At 41.8% G+C, this 20,453-nt stretch overlaps 1 protein-coding gene and 1 long non-coding RNA gene across 2 annotated transcripts in view; one reads left to right on the top strand and one right to left on the bottom strand.

Annotated features, from left to right (window-relative positions):
• Positions 1 to 49: 49 nt before the first annotated feature.
• LOC117351730 lies at positions 50 to 20,240 on the top strand. Its single transcript, XR_004537501.1, has 3 exons — positions 50 to 279; positions 19,448 to 19,584; positions 19,692 to 20,240. It is a non-coding gene; the product is annotated as an uncharacterized LOC117351730 (long non-coding RNA).
• Positions 13,772 to 20,453, bottom strand: part of GFRA3 (GDNF family receptor alpha 3) — a 48,993-nt gene continuing 42,311 nt past the window's right edge. Inside the window, exon 8 of the mRNA XM_033927475.1 lies at positions 13,772 to 15,265. Coding sequence (XP_033783366.1) covers positions 15,119 to 15,265 — 147 coding nt within the window. The 3' untranslated portion in view covers positions 13,772 to 15,118. The remainder of the gene's footprint in view (positions 15,266 to 20,453) is intronic.

Here is a 20,453-nt window from a genome sequence, read left to right as displayed (position 1 = left end):
AGAGGAAGTAGCGGAAAACATACAACACACATCACAGCTGATGGCCAAGTTCTCGGAGCATGCGCGGGAAAGACAAACCCCAAAACCATTTAGAGAACTTGTAGACTTTGAGATTCTGCTGCTTTAATGTGGCCACAAATCTGGGCGTCCATAACTCAGGGACTACCTGTAGGGCGGGAGAACACTTGCTCCAGGACAAGCAGGATAGACATGTGGAGACTCCAAAGCTAAGAGAGGCAGGTCGAAGTTCTTAACAGGCTTCTTCTTTATGAACAATTGGTAAATAATCAGCAATGCAATAATGACGGATAAATGTTTCTTGCTTATCGCTACTAATGACTGAAAACCGTCAAATCTGAGCAGTTTACATGAGCTTGTACAATAGCCTATATACAGCTTTCAATCATTAACATTTAATTACATGGTAGAGAAATATGAAAAGAAAGAGGTGTACTGCAGATACAAAAGGCTGAACATTAAGAAAAACTACAAAATTACAGTATCAATATCGAGCAAGAAGCAGCAAAAATTAAGCAAACCTAGTAAAAATAAAATGAAAGGAAATTAAAATAAACCCCAGTCAGTCTCAGATAGTTTCCAGAGTCACTAGAACAGCTCATCTGCCACAGTATTTTCAATGCTGTGTGAGGAGAGCTCCAGGTGGCTGTCCTACAGAGATCTATTGAAGGTATAGAATGTAAATACCCAAGGGAAACTGCAGTAACCCTGATTTTCTAGGTGCAGAAGAAACATAGCAAAATTGGAAACTGGGTGCCTCGGTTTGTGAGAGTCCATTGACAGGAACAACTGAGAGGGATGATTAGGTTGAACTATAATTGATGAAGGACGAGGCGGACAAAATTTGGGTGGGTGAGACTTTGGAATATTTTAAAGGTGAAGTCTATAGCCATTTTGTATAATTGACAGCACCCATGTATCGATGGTGATGGCTGATCACTGAGGATGGAGATAGTGGATCCGACCCCTAATGGCTGCTTTGTGGACCACAGTCAGAGACTTGTTGCAGGCTTTTGCTGAGTTGGTGGATTTGGTTTGGTTGATTTCCTTTCCCTTGGATGTTGATTTGGGTACTGGTTAGGTGACTGTCTCTGATAACAAAACTTACTAAAGGAATATCTTGATTACGGTATATATTTTGTATGATTTAAATTGATTCCTGTTGGAGCGATTCAAAAAATGTTTTCAAAGAAGTTTGAGGCTGTTCAGTGTTGTCTAGTGACAGAGTTTGTAGAGTGGTATCATTTTCCTTTTTTTGGGGGGGGGGGGGGGGAAAGATGGCTTCTGTCTTCTCCTCAAACAGTTCATCGCTAATACATACATGGAGTGTTTGCAAGCTTATCACGTGTGTCCTCTTATATACCTGAAGCCCTTAGCCAGGCTGCTGTATCATATGTAATGTAATGTAATTTATTTCTTATATACCGCTAAACTCCGTTAGGATTCTAAGCGGTTTACAGAAAATAGACAATAGGGTGCATTAAAATTAAAAGTAAAATAGGTACTTAGAAATTCCCTTGCTGTCCCGAAGGCTCACAATCTAACTAAAGTACCTGGAAAAAATGACAATTAGTAGAGTAATGAAGAAATAAAATAGAGATAGATGAGAAAAAATAAGAAAATAAACATTCTAATAAGACTACAATGATCTAAAGGGCTTTGAAAGGTAGAAAAAAGAGGGGAGATAGGAAATAGAAGCAGAAGGGAGAACCGTTGAAACTATAGAATTCTAGGGAAATTTAAATGAAATTTAAATAATATAATAAGAAACAAAAACAAGTGGCAAAACAATGAATGAGATTTAAAATTAAAATATGAATCACATGAAGAATAGATGAGATATTTTGTGCATTCATGAAGATTTTGAATTGCTGTTTGCTGATCTATGTATTCCAGTATTTCATTGAGATATTGTAATATATAGAAATAAAACAAAAACAGGAAATAAGGTTATACCTTTTTTATTAGACTAACAATGCATTTTATGATGAGCTTTCAAAGGTACCTCTTCTTATTCAGATCAGAAATAAGCAAATGTTGACAAATATCAGTATATATAAGGGAAACATGAAAGCAGTTCAGTGATAGTTTCACAAGAAGAGGGAGGGGTGAGTGAGTGTGCAGGAGACAGAGAGATGACAAAGCAGTTTTAAATGTCTTTCTGGTGGGAAAGGAAGCCCAGATCTTTGTTAAGTCCTGTCTGGTAGGTGCTAAAAATATTTAATCATTTTAATTTCAAAGGTCTTACATTCTTGGATTGTCTTAAAGTTCCCTTTTAGTATTCTTACCATAAAATCATTGGTGCAGTGGTCAGTTTTTTCAAAGTGTAGAGATATTGTGAAATATGAAATTGATGGTTGGCTATTCTAACCATTTGGCAATATCACTCACAAACATATTGAACAGAGTCGGTCCCTGCACCAATCCGTGAGGCCACTACTCATCTTTCTTTCCTCCGAGCAAATTCTATTAACCACCACCCTCTGACAGCTGTCCATTAACCAGTTTCTAATCCATTTCACCACTTTGGGTCCTAAGTTCAGCTGGTCAAGTTTGTGCTAGAGCCTCCTATGAGTTTGTCCTCACTTGGATTGCAGAGTTCTGTTCTTTCTTATCTCTCACATCATACCTTTAGTGTATGCAGTGGTGGATTCTCCTCCATTGCTACCCCACTATCAGTTGGGGTACCCCAGGGATCTGTCCTGGTACATCTTCTTTTCTCCATCTATACTCATTCCCATGGTGCTCTGATCTCCTCCCATGGTTTTCAATATCACCTCTATGCTGACAACTCCCAGATCTACAGATCTGGCCCAAGTCTCAGCCTGCGTGTCCAACATTGCTGCCTGGAAGTCCCATCGCCATATAAAACTGAACATGACCAAGACTGAGCTCCTTCCCCCTAGACCTACCTAAGATAAGAGTGGATAGAATAGTTGGTTTTAAGAAAGGTTTGGACAAGTTCCTGGAGGAAAAGTCCATAGGCTGTTATTGAGAAAGACATGGAGGAAGCCATTGCTTGCCCTTTATTGGTAGTATGGAATATTGCTACACCTTGGGTTTTAGCCAGGTACTAGTGACCTGGATTGGCCACCGTGAGAACGGGCTACTAGGCTTGATGGACAATGGCTATTTTTATGTTCATATGTAAATAAGCTTTTTACAAATGTAAACCTGTAAACTGTATATTAGTATTAGACCCCCTAGTATGTGTCAAGTTAGGATAGAAACTTGTATAAAACCCCCCAAAAACTTGTACTGTAACTGTGGCAAATTATAACCTGTTACCTGTATGTTAACCTGAAACCCGTTCTGAGCTTTCTGGGGAGGACGGAATAGAAAACAAAAGAAATAAATGGCCCAGAAGAATTCTGAAATTGCTTTCTAATGTCTGTGAGTGTCAGCTTGTAGAGGGTATAAATAAGAAAGAAGCCATTCTTCCAGTGAGATGGACTTAAAGTTATTCAAGTTCAGCTCAGGACCCTGAAACCGCAGATGCAGATAGATAATCTCCTGAGATCACAGGGATGATGAGCATTATGACCCTTTTACACCAAAGGTCAGTGGTGATGGAAAGAGATCAAACTATTAGTTGTAATGTGAAGTCTTAGGATTTGCAGCTCGTTGAAGGACTCTTGCACTAATGGCTGTCTAACAAAGTGTCTGCCTCCAGGAAATGTTCTCCCCCAGGCCAGTTTACTTTACAATTGCACATTGATTCCACGAGTCTTTCAAGACATTTTATTGAAAGACAAAATAGAAAGCAATGTTTCACTGTGGCTTCACAGTCCTGCATTTGGGTAATGTCATGTAGAGCAGAACACAATAAGCACGATGGGAATGAGGTAGCTGAAATCAGATCAGACAGTTCTCCATCGGGGGCTTTTTGGTCAAGATATCAGAAGTTAATGATTTGTGGAGATAGAACCTTGTTATGAGATGGTTTCAGAGGTCTGGTTTTAGTTCATAGAAACAGTTTCTGTCTTGCTATCTGATTCCTTATGTCCCCTCACGGACTCTGTACACTCTACTGGACAGAGTTTGTTATTTCATCATGTTTCCTGAGTCTGTGTTTAGTATGTAGAACCTATTTTCTGGAATGGTCTTTATTTGTCTATGCATTTAGGGCAGGGGTGTCAAACTCAAATCACATAAGGGGCCGAAATCTATAACACAAGCTAAGTCAGGGGCTGGATTTTTTATTTAGATACTTACCCCCTCCTTTGCTGACGCACAGCGTGGGCCCCAGCGCCGGTGGTGGCTGCCCCAACACTCACAAGACTTCTGTGAGCATCCGATCAATTGCCACCGCTGCCAAACCCCACACTGCGTGCCAGCAAAGGAGGGGGTTAGTCTTAGTAGGGATGCAACCTCTCCAACCCCACGCTTGCTACAAAATAAATAAAAAAGACTTTTCCTCTCTTTTAGGTCCTAGTTCACACTTCCTGTCTAACACCAGCTCTGGCAGGATACACATTTCAAATCTGACATATTGTAATCACAAAATAGAAAATAAAATTATTTTCTCTACCTTTTGTTGTCTGGTCATTTTGCTTTTGGTCTCAGTTTCTCTTTCTGATTTTGTCTATCTTCTAATTCTCTTTCCAGTGTCTGCTGTCCATTTTTTTTCTCCTCTTCTCTCATGCTCCAGTCCCTGCCTCCAACATATTGATTTTTCCCTTTCAACATTTCTCCTTTTTTCTTTTCTGCCTCTGTCCACTCAAATCTCGCCCTCTTTCTCATCCTTCTCCTTTTTAAATTTTCAGCTACCTATCAATTTTCCATCTTCTCTTATTCTGTACTCTCCCATTTCCCAGCCTTCTATTTCCTTCTATCCTCTTGGTCCAACATTTTGCTCCCTCTCTTTTCTGTTCTTCTTCCCTCCCCCATTGATGCTGAACAATGAGATGGAAGGAAAAAAAAAAAAAAGAGAGATGCTGCATTTCTCCCTCCCTTCCATCTCCAGATCCAACTTCTCTCCCTTTCTATTCCCAACAGCCCCCCATCCCATATCTCCTCCTGTCTACCTGCCTGCCTCCCTCCCCCCAGGTTCACCATTTCTCCCTTTCTCTTCCCAATGGTTCTCCCTTCAAGTATCTTTATCCCTCTTCCTCCACACTACCCCAGATCCAACCTCTCTCCCTTCATCTCGCTTTCCTCTCAGCCCAGCTTGCCTTTCCCTACAGTGCCGATCCCTCTCTCATAAGAACATAAGAAATGCTTCTGCTGGGTCAGACCAGAGGTCCATCATGTCCAGCAGTCCGCTCGCGCGGGGGCCCAACAGGTCCAGGACCTGTGTAGTAGTCCTCTATCTATATCCCTCTATCCCCTTTTCCTTCAGAAAATTATCCAATTCCTTCTTAAACCCTAATACCATACTCTGTCCTATCACGCCCTCTGGAAGCTCATTCCAGGTGTCCACCACCCACTGGGTGAAGAAAAACTTCCTAGCATTGGTTTTGAATCTGTCCCCTTTCAGCTTTTCTGAATGCCCTCTCGTTCTTGTAGTTTTCAAAAGTTTGAAGAATCTGTCCCTCTCCACTTTCTCTATGCCCTTCATGATCTTGTAAGTTTCTATTATATCCCCTCTAATTCTCCTCTTCAAGAGCCCCAGTTTCTCCAGTCTCTCAGTGTATGAAAGGTTTTCCATACCCTTTATCAAACGTGTCGCTCTCCTCTGAACCCTCTCGAGTATCGCCATATCCTTCTTAAGGTACGGCGACCAGTATTGGACGCAGTACTCCAGATGCGGACGCACCATCGCCCGATACAATGGCAGGATAACTTCTTTTGTTCTGGTTGTAATACCCTTCTTGATATACCTAGCATTCTATTCGCTCTCTTAGCGGCCGCTTCGCACTGTGCCGACGGCTTCATTGTCTTGTCCACTATTACCTCCAAGTCCCTTTCTTGGGTACTCTCACTCAATAACATCCCTCCCATCGTATAACTGTACCTCAGGTTTCTGCTTCCCACATGCAATACTATACATTTCTCTACATTGAACTTCATCTGCCATCTCGTTGCCCACTCCCCTAGCTTGTTCAGGTCCCTTTGTAATTCTTCGCAGTCCTCTTTAGTCCAAGCAGCACTAAATAGTTTGCTGTTGTCTGCAAATTTTATTATTTCACACTTCGTCCTTATTTCTATAAATATATTGAATAGCAGCGGTCTCCTCACAACCCAGCTTGCCTTTCCCTCCAGCACCAGTCCAATGTTGCCGCCAAGCTGAGGAGCTGCCGGCCTCAGTGTTGTACATGGCTCCCCCTCCTGATTTTCACCTCCCGCGGTCTGTCTTCAATGACGTGCAACTCCCTGTTTCCGCCTGGGTGGATCGCGGCGGACGGAATGCACGAGGGGGAGCCATGTTCACACTTCTGAAGCCGGCAGACTTTCCAGTGTGATGGCGATATCAGACTGGCGTGGGAGGGAGGACACGCTGTGCTCTGAGAGGTCGGAAGCATTGCTGCGGGCCACATAAAAAGGCCATGCAGGCCAGATTTGGCCCGCTGGCCTTGTGTTTGACACATGTGGTTTAGGGCCTAATTCTGTATAGGACGCCTGGTCTCAGCAGCCTCCTAAGCAGCTTTTGAGAATTGCACACAGGCATCCTATATAGAATCGCGTCTGTCCTAAGGGACAAACGCTTAACCCCACCTAACCACCCCAATTCTCTAACTAGCATCCATGTCAGACACCATTTAGAGAATCACATGGCTGCTGAGTTGATCGGGAATCTCCCTGCTGCAATCAGCTGAGTGGCAGGGAACCCCCAAACTCACTGCAAGTCGACTGGCAAGAAAGATGCCCACTCCCTTCTGCCACCACCCTCGAACCCCCCACACTGTCCACGGCAGGAGGGATGCCCAATCCCTCCTGCCGCAAACCCCTAAACAATCCTCAGCAGGAAGGATGCCTACTCCCTTCGTCTGGCAGACCCGCCTCTTCAGAATGGTGGGCCTTCCCCTTCCTGGTGCATCCTGGGATGCCCCAGGGAGGGGCCTAAGGCCCCTCCCATAGGAGGGGCTTTAGGTGCCTGGGACAACTGGAGTCTTAGGCCTTCTTCCCAGTGCATTTTGGGATGCACTGGGAGTGACCTAAGACTCCGATTGGCCAGATACCTAAAGCCACTCCCATGGGAATCTTAGGCCTATCGGAGTCTTAGGCCACTCCCAGTGCATCCCAGAATGCACTGGGAAGGAGCCTAAAATTCCAGTTGACCCAGGTGCCTAAAGCCCTTCGTATAGAAGGAGCCTTAGGTACCTCACCAGTGCATCCCAGGATGTACTGGGAATGGGAAGGCCTACATTTCAGGTGCTTCTCGCAGGCCTAGAGAGACACCTAGGGCTGCCTAAGCTCACCTAAGACCCCTTCCGGGCAAAAATACACCCAATCCCAGCCTTGGGTGAGCTTAAGTTCAACCGCAACAGATGCTTACAATGTAGGTGTCTTTTTTATAGAAAACGTGCGTCCCGATTGGCTGGTTAGACAGCAGTAGGACGCCTACCACCACCTACAATTGGGATGCCGTTTATAGAATATGGCCCTTTGAGTCCTCATTAAAATATTTTAAAGGATCCTTGAAAACTTATTTATTTTGAAAGACGTTCAGTACTCCGTCATAGCTTCTGCTTTCATGACTCGGTACCGCATGTTGGGAGATGGGTATTGGAAATTTGGAAGTGCAGGAGTTTGGTGGTTTATATCTCTCCTTTCTCTGTGATTATGGTATTATTTTGTAATTTTAAGCATTTTTCTGAGATTGAAATTATTCTAAAAGTCTGTGTTCCACAGTCGTAATAGGTTTTGGCATTTTTCCCTGTGGGTTGGAAGTAGTAAGTAGTTTGTTTACCAGTAATTCAGACCCACATTTTAGGGGACATTAGAAACAAACTGTTGGTCTGATTTGGGGGCCTTTTCACTCAGAAAGCACTTTCCACATTGATCCGTGCTGACCTCTGGTTTTGCTTAAAATATAATGAAAGAACAATTTCCTGGATCTTAATTAACATCACAACAAAGGAATATCCATTAGGAGATTAAAGCAAGGTTAGACTTTGTTTTTCCTTTCTTTCTAATGAGTTGAAACAAAACCACAACATACAGTATAATGTGATTCTCTGAGGTGAGAGGTGTCTTCTAGGGCTCATTAGGATGGTGTTTCCCAAGTAGTTTGCTAATTTAAAAAATACACAACACTTATTTGTATCCTAGACAAAAATTAATCTCTTTTTTTAAGGACTTTTAGCTATAGCACATAATGGAGGACTAGGCTAGCAGTTACAGAAGTGGGCTAAGAACCAGGGAAGCCAAATTCAAACTGGTAAGTTACCATACCCAGAAGGAGCAACAGAGTGGAAAAAGAATTAGAAGACGCTAGAAGTGTTTCAGATGGACTATTTTTTTATTGTACCACAAAAAGAACTCAATATGAATCATGTTTTGGCCAACAGGCCTACCTCAGGAGTCTACTATTGCCAAATGGCTTGATCACATGGAGGAGCATTTTCAATGGTACGTCAATCTGATTTTGGACATTTCCGCATGACATTGAAACGTCAGGGTGGGGAAACCACTAGACCAGTGTTCTGCAAATTTTTCAGGTGGCAACACACTAAACCTGGTGCCCTGGCCAGAAGGCACCCAGAATTGCGCGGACGTCAATGCGATGACATCACATGATGTCATCATGTTGATATATTTGCATGCGCGCAGGCCCTCCAGCTGCAACCCTGAAGTTGTCACTTCAGTGGGAGGATCCTGGAGGAGGGAAGATGCGGGGAGAGGAGGAGAGACATCGGCAAGGAGAGTCATCTGCGCCAGGACGTGCCTCTCACCGCAAGAAGCAAGTCCTATAAGAAGTCAGCCAGCGCTCTCATCAGGGCACACCTGGAATCTGCCGCGGCACATGTTTTTCCAAAAATAACCTATTAGATGTCTTGGCCCTTAGGACGTCTAACTTTCATGGCCATTTTCAAATACAAAAACATCCAAGTCAAGCCAATTTGGACATGGGAGGGACCAGCATCTTAATGGACTGTCCACATAGACATGCCAACAGGGCAGTGAGACACCTTAGAGGGCACTGCTGTGAACTTCACATAAAGGGTGCCAGGTACATATTTCACCAAAACCCCCTTTTAGTGTATGGTGAGCTCTCCAAAACTTCCTGTTATAACTACCTGTCTCCCACCCTAATAGCCCTTATGGCTGCAGGTGTCACCTATGTGGCACTATAGTAGATTCTGGTGGCCTCACACTTTCCACCATAAATGTAGTAGGTAGCATGGAATATAGGCCTGGATCCCCCTCTCTAGGGTTCACCATGCTGTCCACCAGGCTACTCCAAACACATGTTTGCTGCTCTACTAGGATGTCCCATAATATCTGCAGCTATCATAGAGGCTGGTATGCTCTGTTTCATTTACATCTTTGGGGGGTGGGAGGGGGACCATGCTTTCATCCCTCCAATGGTCATCTGGTCAGTTAGTGTACCTTTTTGGCACTTAGACACTTTGAAAACAGATCTAACTCCGAACATCTAAATGACGCCCTGATTGTCTTGAGAAAAGGTTTCATTATCCCTACAAAACATCCAAGTGCAAACCATGCCTCTTACATGCTCCCTTAACATTTAGATGTCCTGGAGGGTAAATGCCCTGCAAGATGTCTAAAAACTTAGGGCCCCGCGCTAAATGGAAAATACTAACACAAGCTCAATGGAGGCGTTAGCATCTAGCGTACCTTAGTAAAAGGAACCCTAAGTTTTGAGAATTGGCACTTGGACATTTTGGCGATTAAAAGAGCTGTTTTATGCCATTTTGTTGGACATCTGCATTTTTTGAAAATAAGCCCCATGGAGTATCAATGAATGTTTTGATATAAACTCAAAACACTATATACCTTCCTCCATCCCATTGTCCTCCGGCCCCCCATTACAGCTCGAGTTCTCAAGCAAAGTTCTGGGTGTCACCTTAGACTCTTCTCTATCCTTCAACGAACATCTCCAATCCCTGGTGAAGAAATGCTTCTTCAGCCTTCACATGCTAAGGAAAGTCAGACCCTATTTTCACCAAAAACACTTCGCAGTCCTAGTACAATCCATCATCCTCTCCAGATTGGATTATTGCAATTCTATCTACCTCAGCCTAACCAAGAAAAGCCTCCACAGACTTCAGCGGATTCAGAACGCCGCAGCTAAGCTTGTTTTCGCGAAAAGCAAATTTGATCACATCTCACCACTCCTGTCTAAGCTCCATTGGCTCCCAGTAATCCCCAGGATCCACTTCAAATGTGCGTGTCTAGCCTACAAGATCCTACATGGCATCCTTCCTGCCGTTATCCTTCTATCCTGGAACTCCCCAACCCCTACTTCCTCCAGATCCTCCCAAATTTTTAAACTATCCTTCCCTTCCATAAAAGGTATTTCCCATGTAGGCAAACTTGGGTCATCCCTCCCCTTTAGAATCACTGAGATCTGGAATAACCTCGCCTCCCCTCTCCGAACCTCAAGCTCCCTCCAACTCTTCCGCAAACACCTAAAAACCTGGCTATTCTCAAAACTGTAACACTTCCCCCCTCTTAGGCCTCTCATCTTCCCCCTTTACACCTAACTCTTTAATCTCTCCACTGTAGTTCCTCTCTCATCTTTCTTCCTGTAAACCGTGCCGAGCTCCGCATTCGTGGAGATGGTGCGGTATATAAACCCAAGGTTTAGTTTAGTTTATACTCCCTAAATAAAATGCTGGATTAATTATCCACTCAAAAGTAGAGTTTGATTGAAGCTTTTGTTTAGTTTATAATAATTTTTCTTCAACTCCTCATTACGGAGGCTACATTCACTTAAGTTGCATGTTTATTTGTAATGTTTTTCTGTTACAATATTATTTCCTTTACACAAGTTTATTTTCTTGATTCTTTGTAAGTGGAATTAATCACGAAAATTGCAATAATCAAGAAGTCTGTTTTCTTAAACATTTATAGAGCCTAGTAGAGGTAGGGTCTTTCTGAAGCCATATGCAATAATATTTTTTTTTGGCATTAGAAACAAATTTACAATATATACAGGCAATATTTAGGCTTGCAGATTTTCTTTAAAGCAAGGTGATAGGCTCAGGAGTAATCTAAGGAAATACTTTTTGCAGAGAGGGTGGTAGATGCACGGAACAGTCTCCCGGTAGAGGTGGTGGAGAAAGAGACTGTGTCTGAATTCAAGAAAGCCTGGGATAGGCACGTGGGATCTCTTAGAGAGAGGAAGAGATAATGGTTACTGCAGATGGGCATTTGACCTTTATCTGCCATCATGTGTCTCTGTTTCTATAACCATAAAGTTCTATGACATCACAATGCAGGTATAAAGAGCCTTAGCCTATAGGAAGAGGAGATGCAAATGTTAAGAGTCTTAGCCAATAGGGAGAGGAGGAGATAGTGGAGCTGTGGAGGGCAGACTGGATGGGCCATTTGGCTTTTATCTGCCATCATGTTTCTTTGTTTCTATCTATGTTTCAGTTGACATTGTTGCCTTTTCATGAGACAAAGATCTTTATTTATTTCTTTATTTTTGATATACCATTTATCAGATGACAGCACAAGCGCCTGGAGGGTGATTTACAAACTGGAGGAGGGACAGACTTTTCAAATCCAAATTGGAAAAAGGAATAAAATGTAGACCCCGAAGGTTCCAGGGGTAGAGTATTGAAATTGCTAGGTATTGGAAGGCAGTAAATATTATTATTTTTCATTGTGGAGGTGCAGGAGCAGATGCCAGTGGTATAGGGGAGCATCGACTTAAAGAAAAGAATATGATTGGATTACTAACATCAGAGAACAGTTTAGCCTAGTTACTACCGGTCACTAGGAGATCAAATGCTTCCCAGCTATGTGGGTGGGAGTGGTTATGAGTCAGACAAAATCTAAATCACAAAGGAGTATGTAAAATCTCAAGAGATCTAGTTTTGCAGGTCAAGGATATGGATATTAAAATCTCCCAGCACAACTGGAAAAATCTCCCACAGAAAATAAACCATTGGAATATAGGAGGGGCCACACAGAGCAGGAGGCACTGCAGTGAACATCATATAAAAAGGTCCAGGTACATATCTCACCATAACCCCCTTATATTGTATGGAGGGTAACCCTCCAAAACCCACTCAAATCCTTCTGGATCCAACTGTACACCATAGCTATAGCTCTTATGCCTGCAGGGGTACAGTGGAATTTGGGTGGATTTTGGAAGCCTCACATTCTACCCTAAGTATAGTAGTTAGAGTGAGGTATGGGCTTGAGTTTCCATCTCTAAGGTTGACTACATCAACCACCAGGCTACTCCAGAGATCTCCTTGCTGCTCTACCTGGACTGGCCATGACATCAGAAGCTGGGGCGGTCATGCCTTCATCCCTCCAGTAGTCATCTGGTCAATTTGGACACTTTTTTGGCACTTATTCATTGCTAAAATAGGTCTAGCCCCAAAGTCCAAATTGTGCCCTGGACTTTTTCTAAAATGTTTGATTATTGCAGAAAAACATCCAGATCAAAAGTCCTGATTTATCAAAGGCATCACAAAAACGGTGATAGGAATTCTTGGTGTTGAAAGCCAGGGTATTAGCTATGGCTGCTACTTTTGTTTTAAGATGGCAGATTATATCAGTGTTTGACCACAAACAACTGGTTGATCTTTTGGTTTCAAGAGAAGAGCTGAGATGCCAGGTTTAGTTCTGTAGTAATAGCTGTTTCAGTTGGCGATTTTCTTCGCACCCTACGGATGTGCTTTTTGATTTAAAGGCTTATTACGTATAATACTTGATATGTTTCTTGGATCTGTATTTCTTATACTTATGGTTAAACTGAGATATTCATTATTTTCCCAATTGAATGTTTGTGTAAATGCATTTAAATAATTTGCTAAATAATTTTTTTTTTTTTTTTTTAAGAAAAGGACTTCTTAACTTTAGAAAAGCTGTAAAAAAACAACCTTTTGGCCTAGCCACTTCCTCAGTCCTTTACCAGCATCAGTAATTAACCCTATATGAAGATATTTTGCAATATACTGTATGTAAACCCTATATTATAACACTGGGAATGGAAACTGTAACCCATTCTGAGCTCTTCTGGGAGGACAAGATATAAATGGTATTAATAGTTTTTAATTTTATTTGTTAATTTGGATGGTATAGGATATTATGTATTAGAAATTTTGCTTTGTTTTTTTTTTCTTTTTCTTTCCGATTTAAAATTGAGTTCTTTTCATATATTTGAAAAAAGTTATATTGATCCTTTTTGGCTGTTTAAGCGGTATATAAAGATTTTAATAAACATAAATCTAAATTAATCAATCTGTCTAATTTCATATGAGCAGACTCAGACAAAGGAATCCTATCATAATGGAGCAAAAATAAAAAGATGATTTATCAAAGCACTAACTACTAAAGTTGCCTCTAATAGGCGTCGTTAGCATTGAGTAATGCCCTTTGATGCATTCTCCCCTCAGTCTTGTTCCCTTTCTTTTTAGCACACTTTACCTCTTTTTTCTTGCAGGCAATCCTTCTGTTTGACCTGTGCCCAACTCTCCTCAGCATCCTTCTCTTTCCCTTATCCCAATCTTTGCAATTGTTCCACACTTTCCAATATTCTCTTTTTCTAGCCCCCACCCACCCTGATGCAAGAGCCATAATATGTAGGCAGGACACAAATGGGACACATTTTCCTCTTTGTATTATATTTTTAATATATTTGCCACAAAAGGGCATAGCAGGAAATCCATCGTTAGCACAAGAGCAGATTACATAAGCAAAAAGTGACAGCTTTAACAATGAAAATGGGCTTGTTACATATTAAACCAGCAACCTCACAAATTTTGCTGGCTAGTTAGATTATTCCAAAGCTTTTGCTAAGCTATATATGACTATATGGAAGGGTTCTGGGTATTAGAGTAATTATTTGTTATTTCACTGTGTTTTTTCAATACCTAGTATACCACAGAATATAGAGAAAGGTCAGCACTGCAATGAAAAGAGATGCCAAATCTCACTCATCTGAAGGCTCTCTCCCTCTTGCACTCTCATTAGGAGTGTGTCCCTCTCATTAGAGAGCTCTCTCTCTGATTTCCTTCTCTCACTTATTAGGAGCAGGTTATACTCTTTTGAGGTCTTGCTCATTCTCACACTCATTAGAAGTGTGTTACACTTATTTGAGGTCTTCCTCACTTTGCATGAGATGCAAACCTAAGAGAAGGTAAGCCAAGTGGCCCAAGTAGTAGGAAGAAATCTGAGCCCTGCTTCTTGCATGCTGCCGGCCCCTGCCTTGTACCTGTGTGTGTAATACATGTGTTGTGAATAGAAACGTAAGCAGTTATCAATGATGTAGCACTCAAGTGCTCCCACTTACAACAGTCATAAAGTGGCAGGGACACTGGTAAATTGTGAGATATACTCGTAAGCGGGAGCCCTGCCCATGTCCCACATATGGTCCCCTTGCAAATAATGCATTATGAAAGTTAAGCAAGTGTTAGCAGAATAGCAGATAGGCAGTACGACTTGTACGCATATAAGTGAGCGTACACACACGTGTTCTGCTGTTATGCATAAGTAAGTTATAGAACTGCTCCATTAAAGGGTCATTCACTGATATCTCTCACAAGGGCTATTATATTCCTATGGACCCTGCAATAACTCTTCCAATTGTAAGCCTTTTGGATGAGGATTCATTGCATTCTTATCTAATGTTTGATGGTGCACTATACATGCCAGAATAAGAGCTTGGGGGGGGGGGTTGGGCTTTTCTATAAGGTATATTATTACAGTCTCAATTTTTAATTAAATGATAAAACTACTGTACCTATCTTTTAGCAAAAATCCAAAATCTCTTTCTCCACCACATCACCCAACTCTCAGCTAAACCCAACATAATTTTACTTGATAAAATAATTCACATCTTTGAAGGACAATATCTCTGAGTTCTTCATGTTCTGTAACTGATAAAATATTCGAACAAAGTTTTCCCAAGCTAAAGCCTCAGAATTTTTGTCCCATCCAGGATTTTATAGAGAGTGTGTTAAGTTGGACAATGAGACTTTGAAGTATGTAAGTGTCTTTATAATCAAGGCTAAGCAAGGATAATTTTTAGTGACTCCATGGATAGCAGAACGAGGCAGTACACCAAGGAAGAGCCAGTATTTGAGGAGGACATCTTGGAATTCAGTGTTGAGGCTTCTCTGTATTCAAAATAATGCTCCATTTCTTTGGGGTTTTCCTATGTAAGGAAAGGGAAACATTTATTCAAACGACTGTGGATCGTGTGCTCACTTTCCTTCTATAACAGCAACAGCTAATGACTATTTATGGGACACAATCACAGGCTCTCAGTCAAGCAATTCTCCATGTAAGAACTGAACTAAAACTAGGTTGGAAGAATATATAAAATGGAAAAGGTGGTGAATGAAGACCCAGGACACCAAACCCTAGGCATGTTTTTCACTGAGATGGAAGACCAGAGGAAGAGAAGGAAATTGCCAGAAATGCCAAGTCAAGCAATTCCAGGGTGAAAGAGGAATTTGTGAAGGGATAGGAAACAAGACAGAAAGAACGAATCTGACAAGGAGGTGTGAGATAACAGCCACTGCTGAGAGAGGAAAACAGGGAAGACATCAAGGAGAGACAAAGAGGAAAGAGGAGGGAGAGTTGCAGAGAGGAGAAAAGGAGGAAATCAAGTAGAGGGTAAAAGGGAGGGAGTGCAGCAGAAAGAAGGAGAGCAAATGGGAGGGAATGCAGCAAATTCTATCACATCCTCGTTCCATAAGACTAACGTGACTATTCCTCAAAACGGGACAGGACCCCTGGATCCCGGATCCCATTCAATATAGTGCAAAATATAGACAGCAGATATAAATGATCAAAAGTGACACATTTTGATCACTAAATTTAAAATAAAATCATTTTTCCTACCTTTATCTGGTGATTTCTTGACTGGTTGCATTTGCTTCTGATTGTGCATCCTCTCTTTCATTTCTTTCTGTCTCCCTGCCCCCCCAAGCCACCCTGCTTCCCTGATGCACCCTGCTTCCCCTGCCAAGCCAAGCCACCCTGCTTCCCCTGCCCCCCGACAAGCCGTCACCCTTCTTCCCCTGCCCCCACACACCCTGCTTCCCTGACCCAGCAACATCAAGGTAAGTGCAGTGACTGCATTGCACAAGCACCAGGCTTCATTGCATGCCCCCTAGTCCTAGTATTTTTGGAAAAAGTAAACAATCAATTTACACCTACCTATTCCACTGCGCTCAGTATTTTATAGACCTTTATCATATCTCTTCTTCAAGGTGAAGAGCTCTAGCTACTTTAGCTTTTTCTCAAAGGGAAGTTGTCCCATCCCCTTTATCATTTTTGTCACCCTTCTCTGTACACTTTCTAATTCTACTGTATCTTTTTCAAGATGGAGTGACCAGTATAGCACACAGGATCTAAGGTGCAGTTGCACAGTGGAGTGATGCAAAGGCATTATAATATTCTCATTTTTTATTTCCATTCCTTTTCTAAATATTCCAGCATTCTATTTGCTTTCTTAGCTGCCACTGCACACTGAGGAAAGGGTTTCAACATATCCTCAACAACAACACCTAGATCCTTTTCCTGGGTGATGATTCTCCCAGAAACCTTGTATTATGTACTTATAATTTAGGTTCCTTTTCCCCATGTGACATTTAATATGAGCAAGTGTACAGTGATTTATCTGCTATTTATATGCCCAGTCTCGTAAAGTCCTCTTGCAATTTTTCACAATTCTCTTGTGATTTGAATAACTTTGTGCCATGAGCAAATTTAATTACCTCACTAGTCATTCGCATCTCTAAATCACTGATAAATATGTTAAAAAGCAGCGGTCTCAGCACAGATCCCTGGGGAACCCCTCTTTTTTTCTGAGCACTTTGAGTCTTCAGCTCTGTCACTTTGCTGTTTTTTTTTTTTGCATCTAACCAAAGTCTCTACGTTGACTTTCTTGATGCACTCTTTTTTTTTGCTGCAAACCCCTTTAACATGACTCTTTACTGATTGTGGTTTGAATGATGGGGGTTTCATCTGATGCATGGCGGCCATCTTTGCATGTTATGTGCTGATGTTATGTGAGTGGAATTAGGCTACATATTTTCATTTTTCTTTTGCTGTGTGCTGTTTTTTTGAGAATCTGTTTGTTATTGCAAAAACTTGCAAACCTGTCAATCAGAACTGGTCAGATACCAGACGACTGGAGGAAAGCGAACGTCACGCCAATTTTCAAAAAAGGATCGAGAGGAGAACCGGGCAACTATAGACCTGTGAGTCTTACGTCTGTCCCCGGCAAGATGATTGAATCACTGATCAAGGATAGCATAGTTCAGCACTTGGACACACACGACTTGATGAAACCCAGTCAACATGGATTCAGGAAAGGGAAATCGTGTCTGACGAATTTACTCCAATTCTTTGAGACCGTGAACGAGCAAATTGATAGTGGAAAGCCGGTGGACATAATATACTTGGACTTCCAGAAAGCATTTGACAAAGTTCCACACGAAAGACTTCTCAGGAAGCTACAAAGCCATGGCATAGAGGGAGATATACAAAGATGGATAGGCAAATGGCTGGAAAACCGAAAGCAGAGAGTGGGCATAAATGGGAAGTTCTCCGACTGGGAGAGAGTGACTAGTGGTGTGCCCCAGGGCTCGGTACTTGGGCCGATCCTTTTTAATATTTATATCAATGACCTGGAAAACGGAACATCCAGTGAGATCATCAAGTTTGCAGACGACACAAAACTCTGCCGGGCAATCAGATCGCAGGAGGACAGTGAGGAACTCCAGAGCGATTTGTGTCGGTTAGAAAAATGGGCGGAGAAATGGCAGATGAAGTTCAACGTGGAGAAATGCAAGGTAATGCATTTAGGCAGTAAAAATAAGGAATACGAGTACAGAATGTCAGGTGCAACTCTGGGGAAAAGTGAACAAGAAAGAGATCTGGGTGTACTGATAGATAGGACCCTGAAGCCGTCGGCACAATGCGTGGCAGCGGCAAATAAGGCAAATAGAATGTTGGGCATGATAAAGAAAGGAATCTCGAGTAGATCGGAGAAAGTTATAATGCCGCTTTATAGGGCAATGGTCAGACCCCACTTGGAATACTGCGTCCAACATTGGTCTCCCTACCTAAAGAAGGATATAAAACTGCTGGAGAGGGTGCAGAGACGAGCAACTAAACTAGTGAAGGGTATGGAGAAACTGGAATATGAGGATCGACTTAAAACACTGGGATTGTTCTCCCTTGAGAAAAGGAGACTGCGTGGGGATATGATCGAGACCTTCAAAATACTGAAAGGAATCGACAAAATAGAGCAGAGAAGATTATTTACAATGTCCAATTTGACACGGACAAGAGGACATGAAATGAAGCTAAGGGGGGGCAAGTTCAGGACCAATGTCAGGAAGTTCTGCTTCACACAGAGAGTGGTTGACATCTGGAATACTCTCCCAGGGGAGATTATTGCGGAATCGACAGTCCTAGGTTTCAAAAGCAAACTAGATGCATATCTCCTTGAGATAGGCATATAAAGATATGGTTGGCTATAAAATAAGCCAGGCGAATACCTAGCAGGGCCTCCGCGTGTGCGGATCGCCGGACTTGATGGACCGAAGGTCTGATCCGGAGATGGCGCTTCTTATGTTCTTATGTTCTTATGTTCTTATTTTACAGGCTCAGTCCCACCTTTCCCTGATACAACCATAAAGCGAAATGCTGGCCATCGTCGGTCGGACAGCCTATGAGTACATCTAGCCTCGCACACTAAAAAATAAGTGACTTTTCTTAAGATTATTTATCTAAGTAAAAGATACATTGAACTATCTATGCACAATTGCATTTTGAATTATTATTACCAGAGGTTTTTATGCCTGTGAAGTGATTTGCCCTCTCTAGGTAGTAGAGGGTTTCTCCCTAGCAGGGTTTTGAGGCTTTTCCTCTGTGTAAATAAGATTGACCTAGCCTTTCCCTTACAGTTTTTGCACAGCTGGTGTTTTGGTTGTTTTGAATAAGTAATTGTTCTAGCTGGGGGTATTTTAATTTGTGATAGAACCCCACTATTTACCCTTCTCCATGGAGAATACTGACCATTTAATCCTACTCTCTGTTTTATATCTTTTAACCAATTCTTAATCCATAAAAGGACGTTATCTGCTATCCTATGACTTTCTGTTTTCCTCAGGAGTCTTTCATGAAGTACTTTGTGAAATGCCTTTTGAAAATACAGTTATACAATAGCGGCCTACTTACCTTTATCCATGTTTATTCACCCCTTCAAAGAAAAGTAGTAGATTGGTGAAGCAAGATTTCCCTTGGATAAATCCATGTTGGTTTTGACTTATTAATACATGCTTACATATGTGCTCTGTAATTTTGTTCTTTATAATAGACTACCATTTTGCCCAGCATGGACATCAGACTCACCGGTCTATAATTTCCTGGATCACCTCCGGAACCTTTTTTAAAAAATTGGTGTTATGTTGGCCACCCTCCAATCTTCAGAACCACACTTGATGTTAAAGATAGGTAACAACTTACTAATAATAGATTTGTAATTTCTTTGTTTAGTTCTATCAGTATTTTGAGCATTTTCTACTCTTTAGTTTGTTAAGTTGTCCTATTACATCTTCCAGATTAACAGATATTTATTTCAACTCCTACAACTCATCATCATTAAAATACTGAAGAGGATACTGAGCAGAAGACAACTTTTCTGTCACAGCTACCTTGCTATCAGGGTGTTCCTGCCCCGAGATCATCTCATGGATTCCCCACGTGAGGACATTCCTTGGCTCTGATAATGAATAATCCTTTAAAAAATTCAAAGCCTTCCGTAAAGCTTATTTCTTCACGCAGGCTTTTCTCCAGCTGTCATGCCTGTCAGTCAGTCCTACCCTATGCTTGTGGCATCTCTTGTGACCTGTCCCTTAAAACATTTCTTTTGTTGTCCCACATATTTGATTCAGTGTATTGTAAATGCTTCTTAGTCTTTCAATTTTGGATGCTCAAGGATTCCTCTCTCTCTTGAGTAACAGATTTCATCCTAAGTATTCTTAATTTTCCCTTTTCATTGCTCAATGATTTATATTTCACTCTTTATCCTTCATTGTTCATTCCTTATATATAATGTAAACTGTATAGTTTTGTCAGATTTACGGTACATTAAATGAACATGGAATTGATTGAAGTTCAAATTTGTTTTCTAACAAAAATCTACCTGCAAAGAAGCAGATACAAATGACTACATGCACTCAGTAGGGGGGATGCGGTTCGCCCGGGTGTGATCTTCCTAAGGGTGTGGTGGCACCCTCCTCCTCACCTGCCTGCTCGCTTGCTCCCCATTCCTCTCCTTGCCTTCCCCCGTACCTTTTCGACACTCTCCCTGAGATCACTTC

The sequence above is a fragment of the Geotrypetes seraphini genome, chromosome 18 (genome assembly GCF_902459505.1).
Source record: "Geotrypetes seraphini chromosome 18, aGeoSer1.1, whole genome shotgun sequence".
NCBI lineage: Eukaryota > Metazoa > Chordata > Amphibia > Gymnophiona > Dermophiidae > Geotrypetes > Geotrypetes seraphini.
Note: the sequence above shows the minus strand (reverse complement) of the source record. Positions and strands in the feature narration are given on the sequence as shown.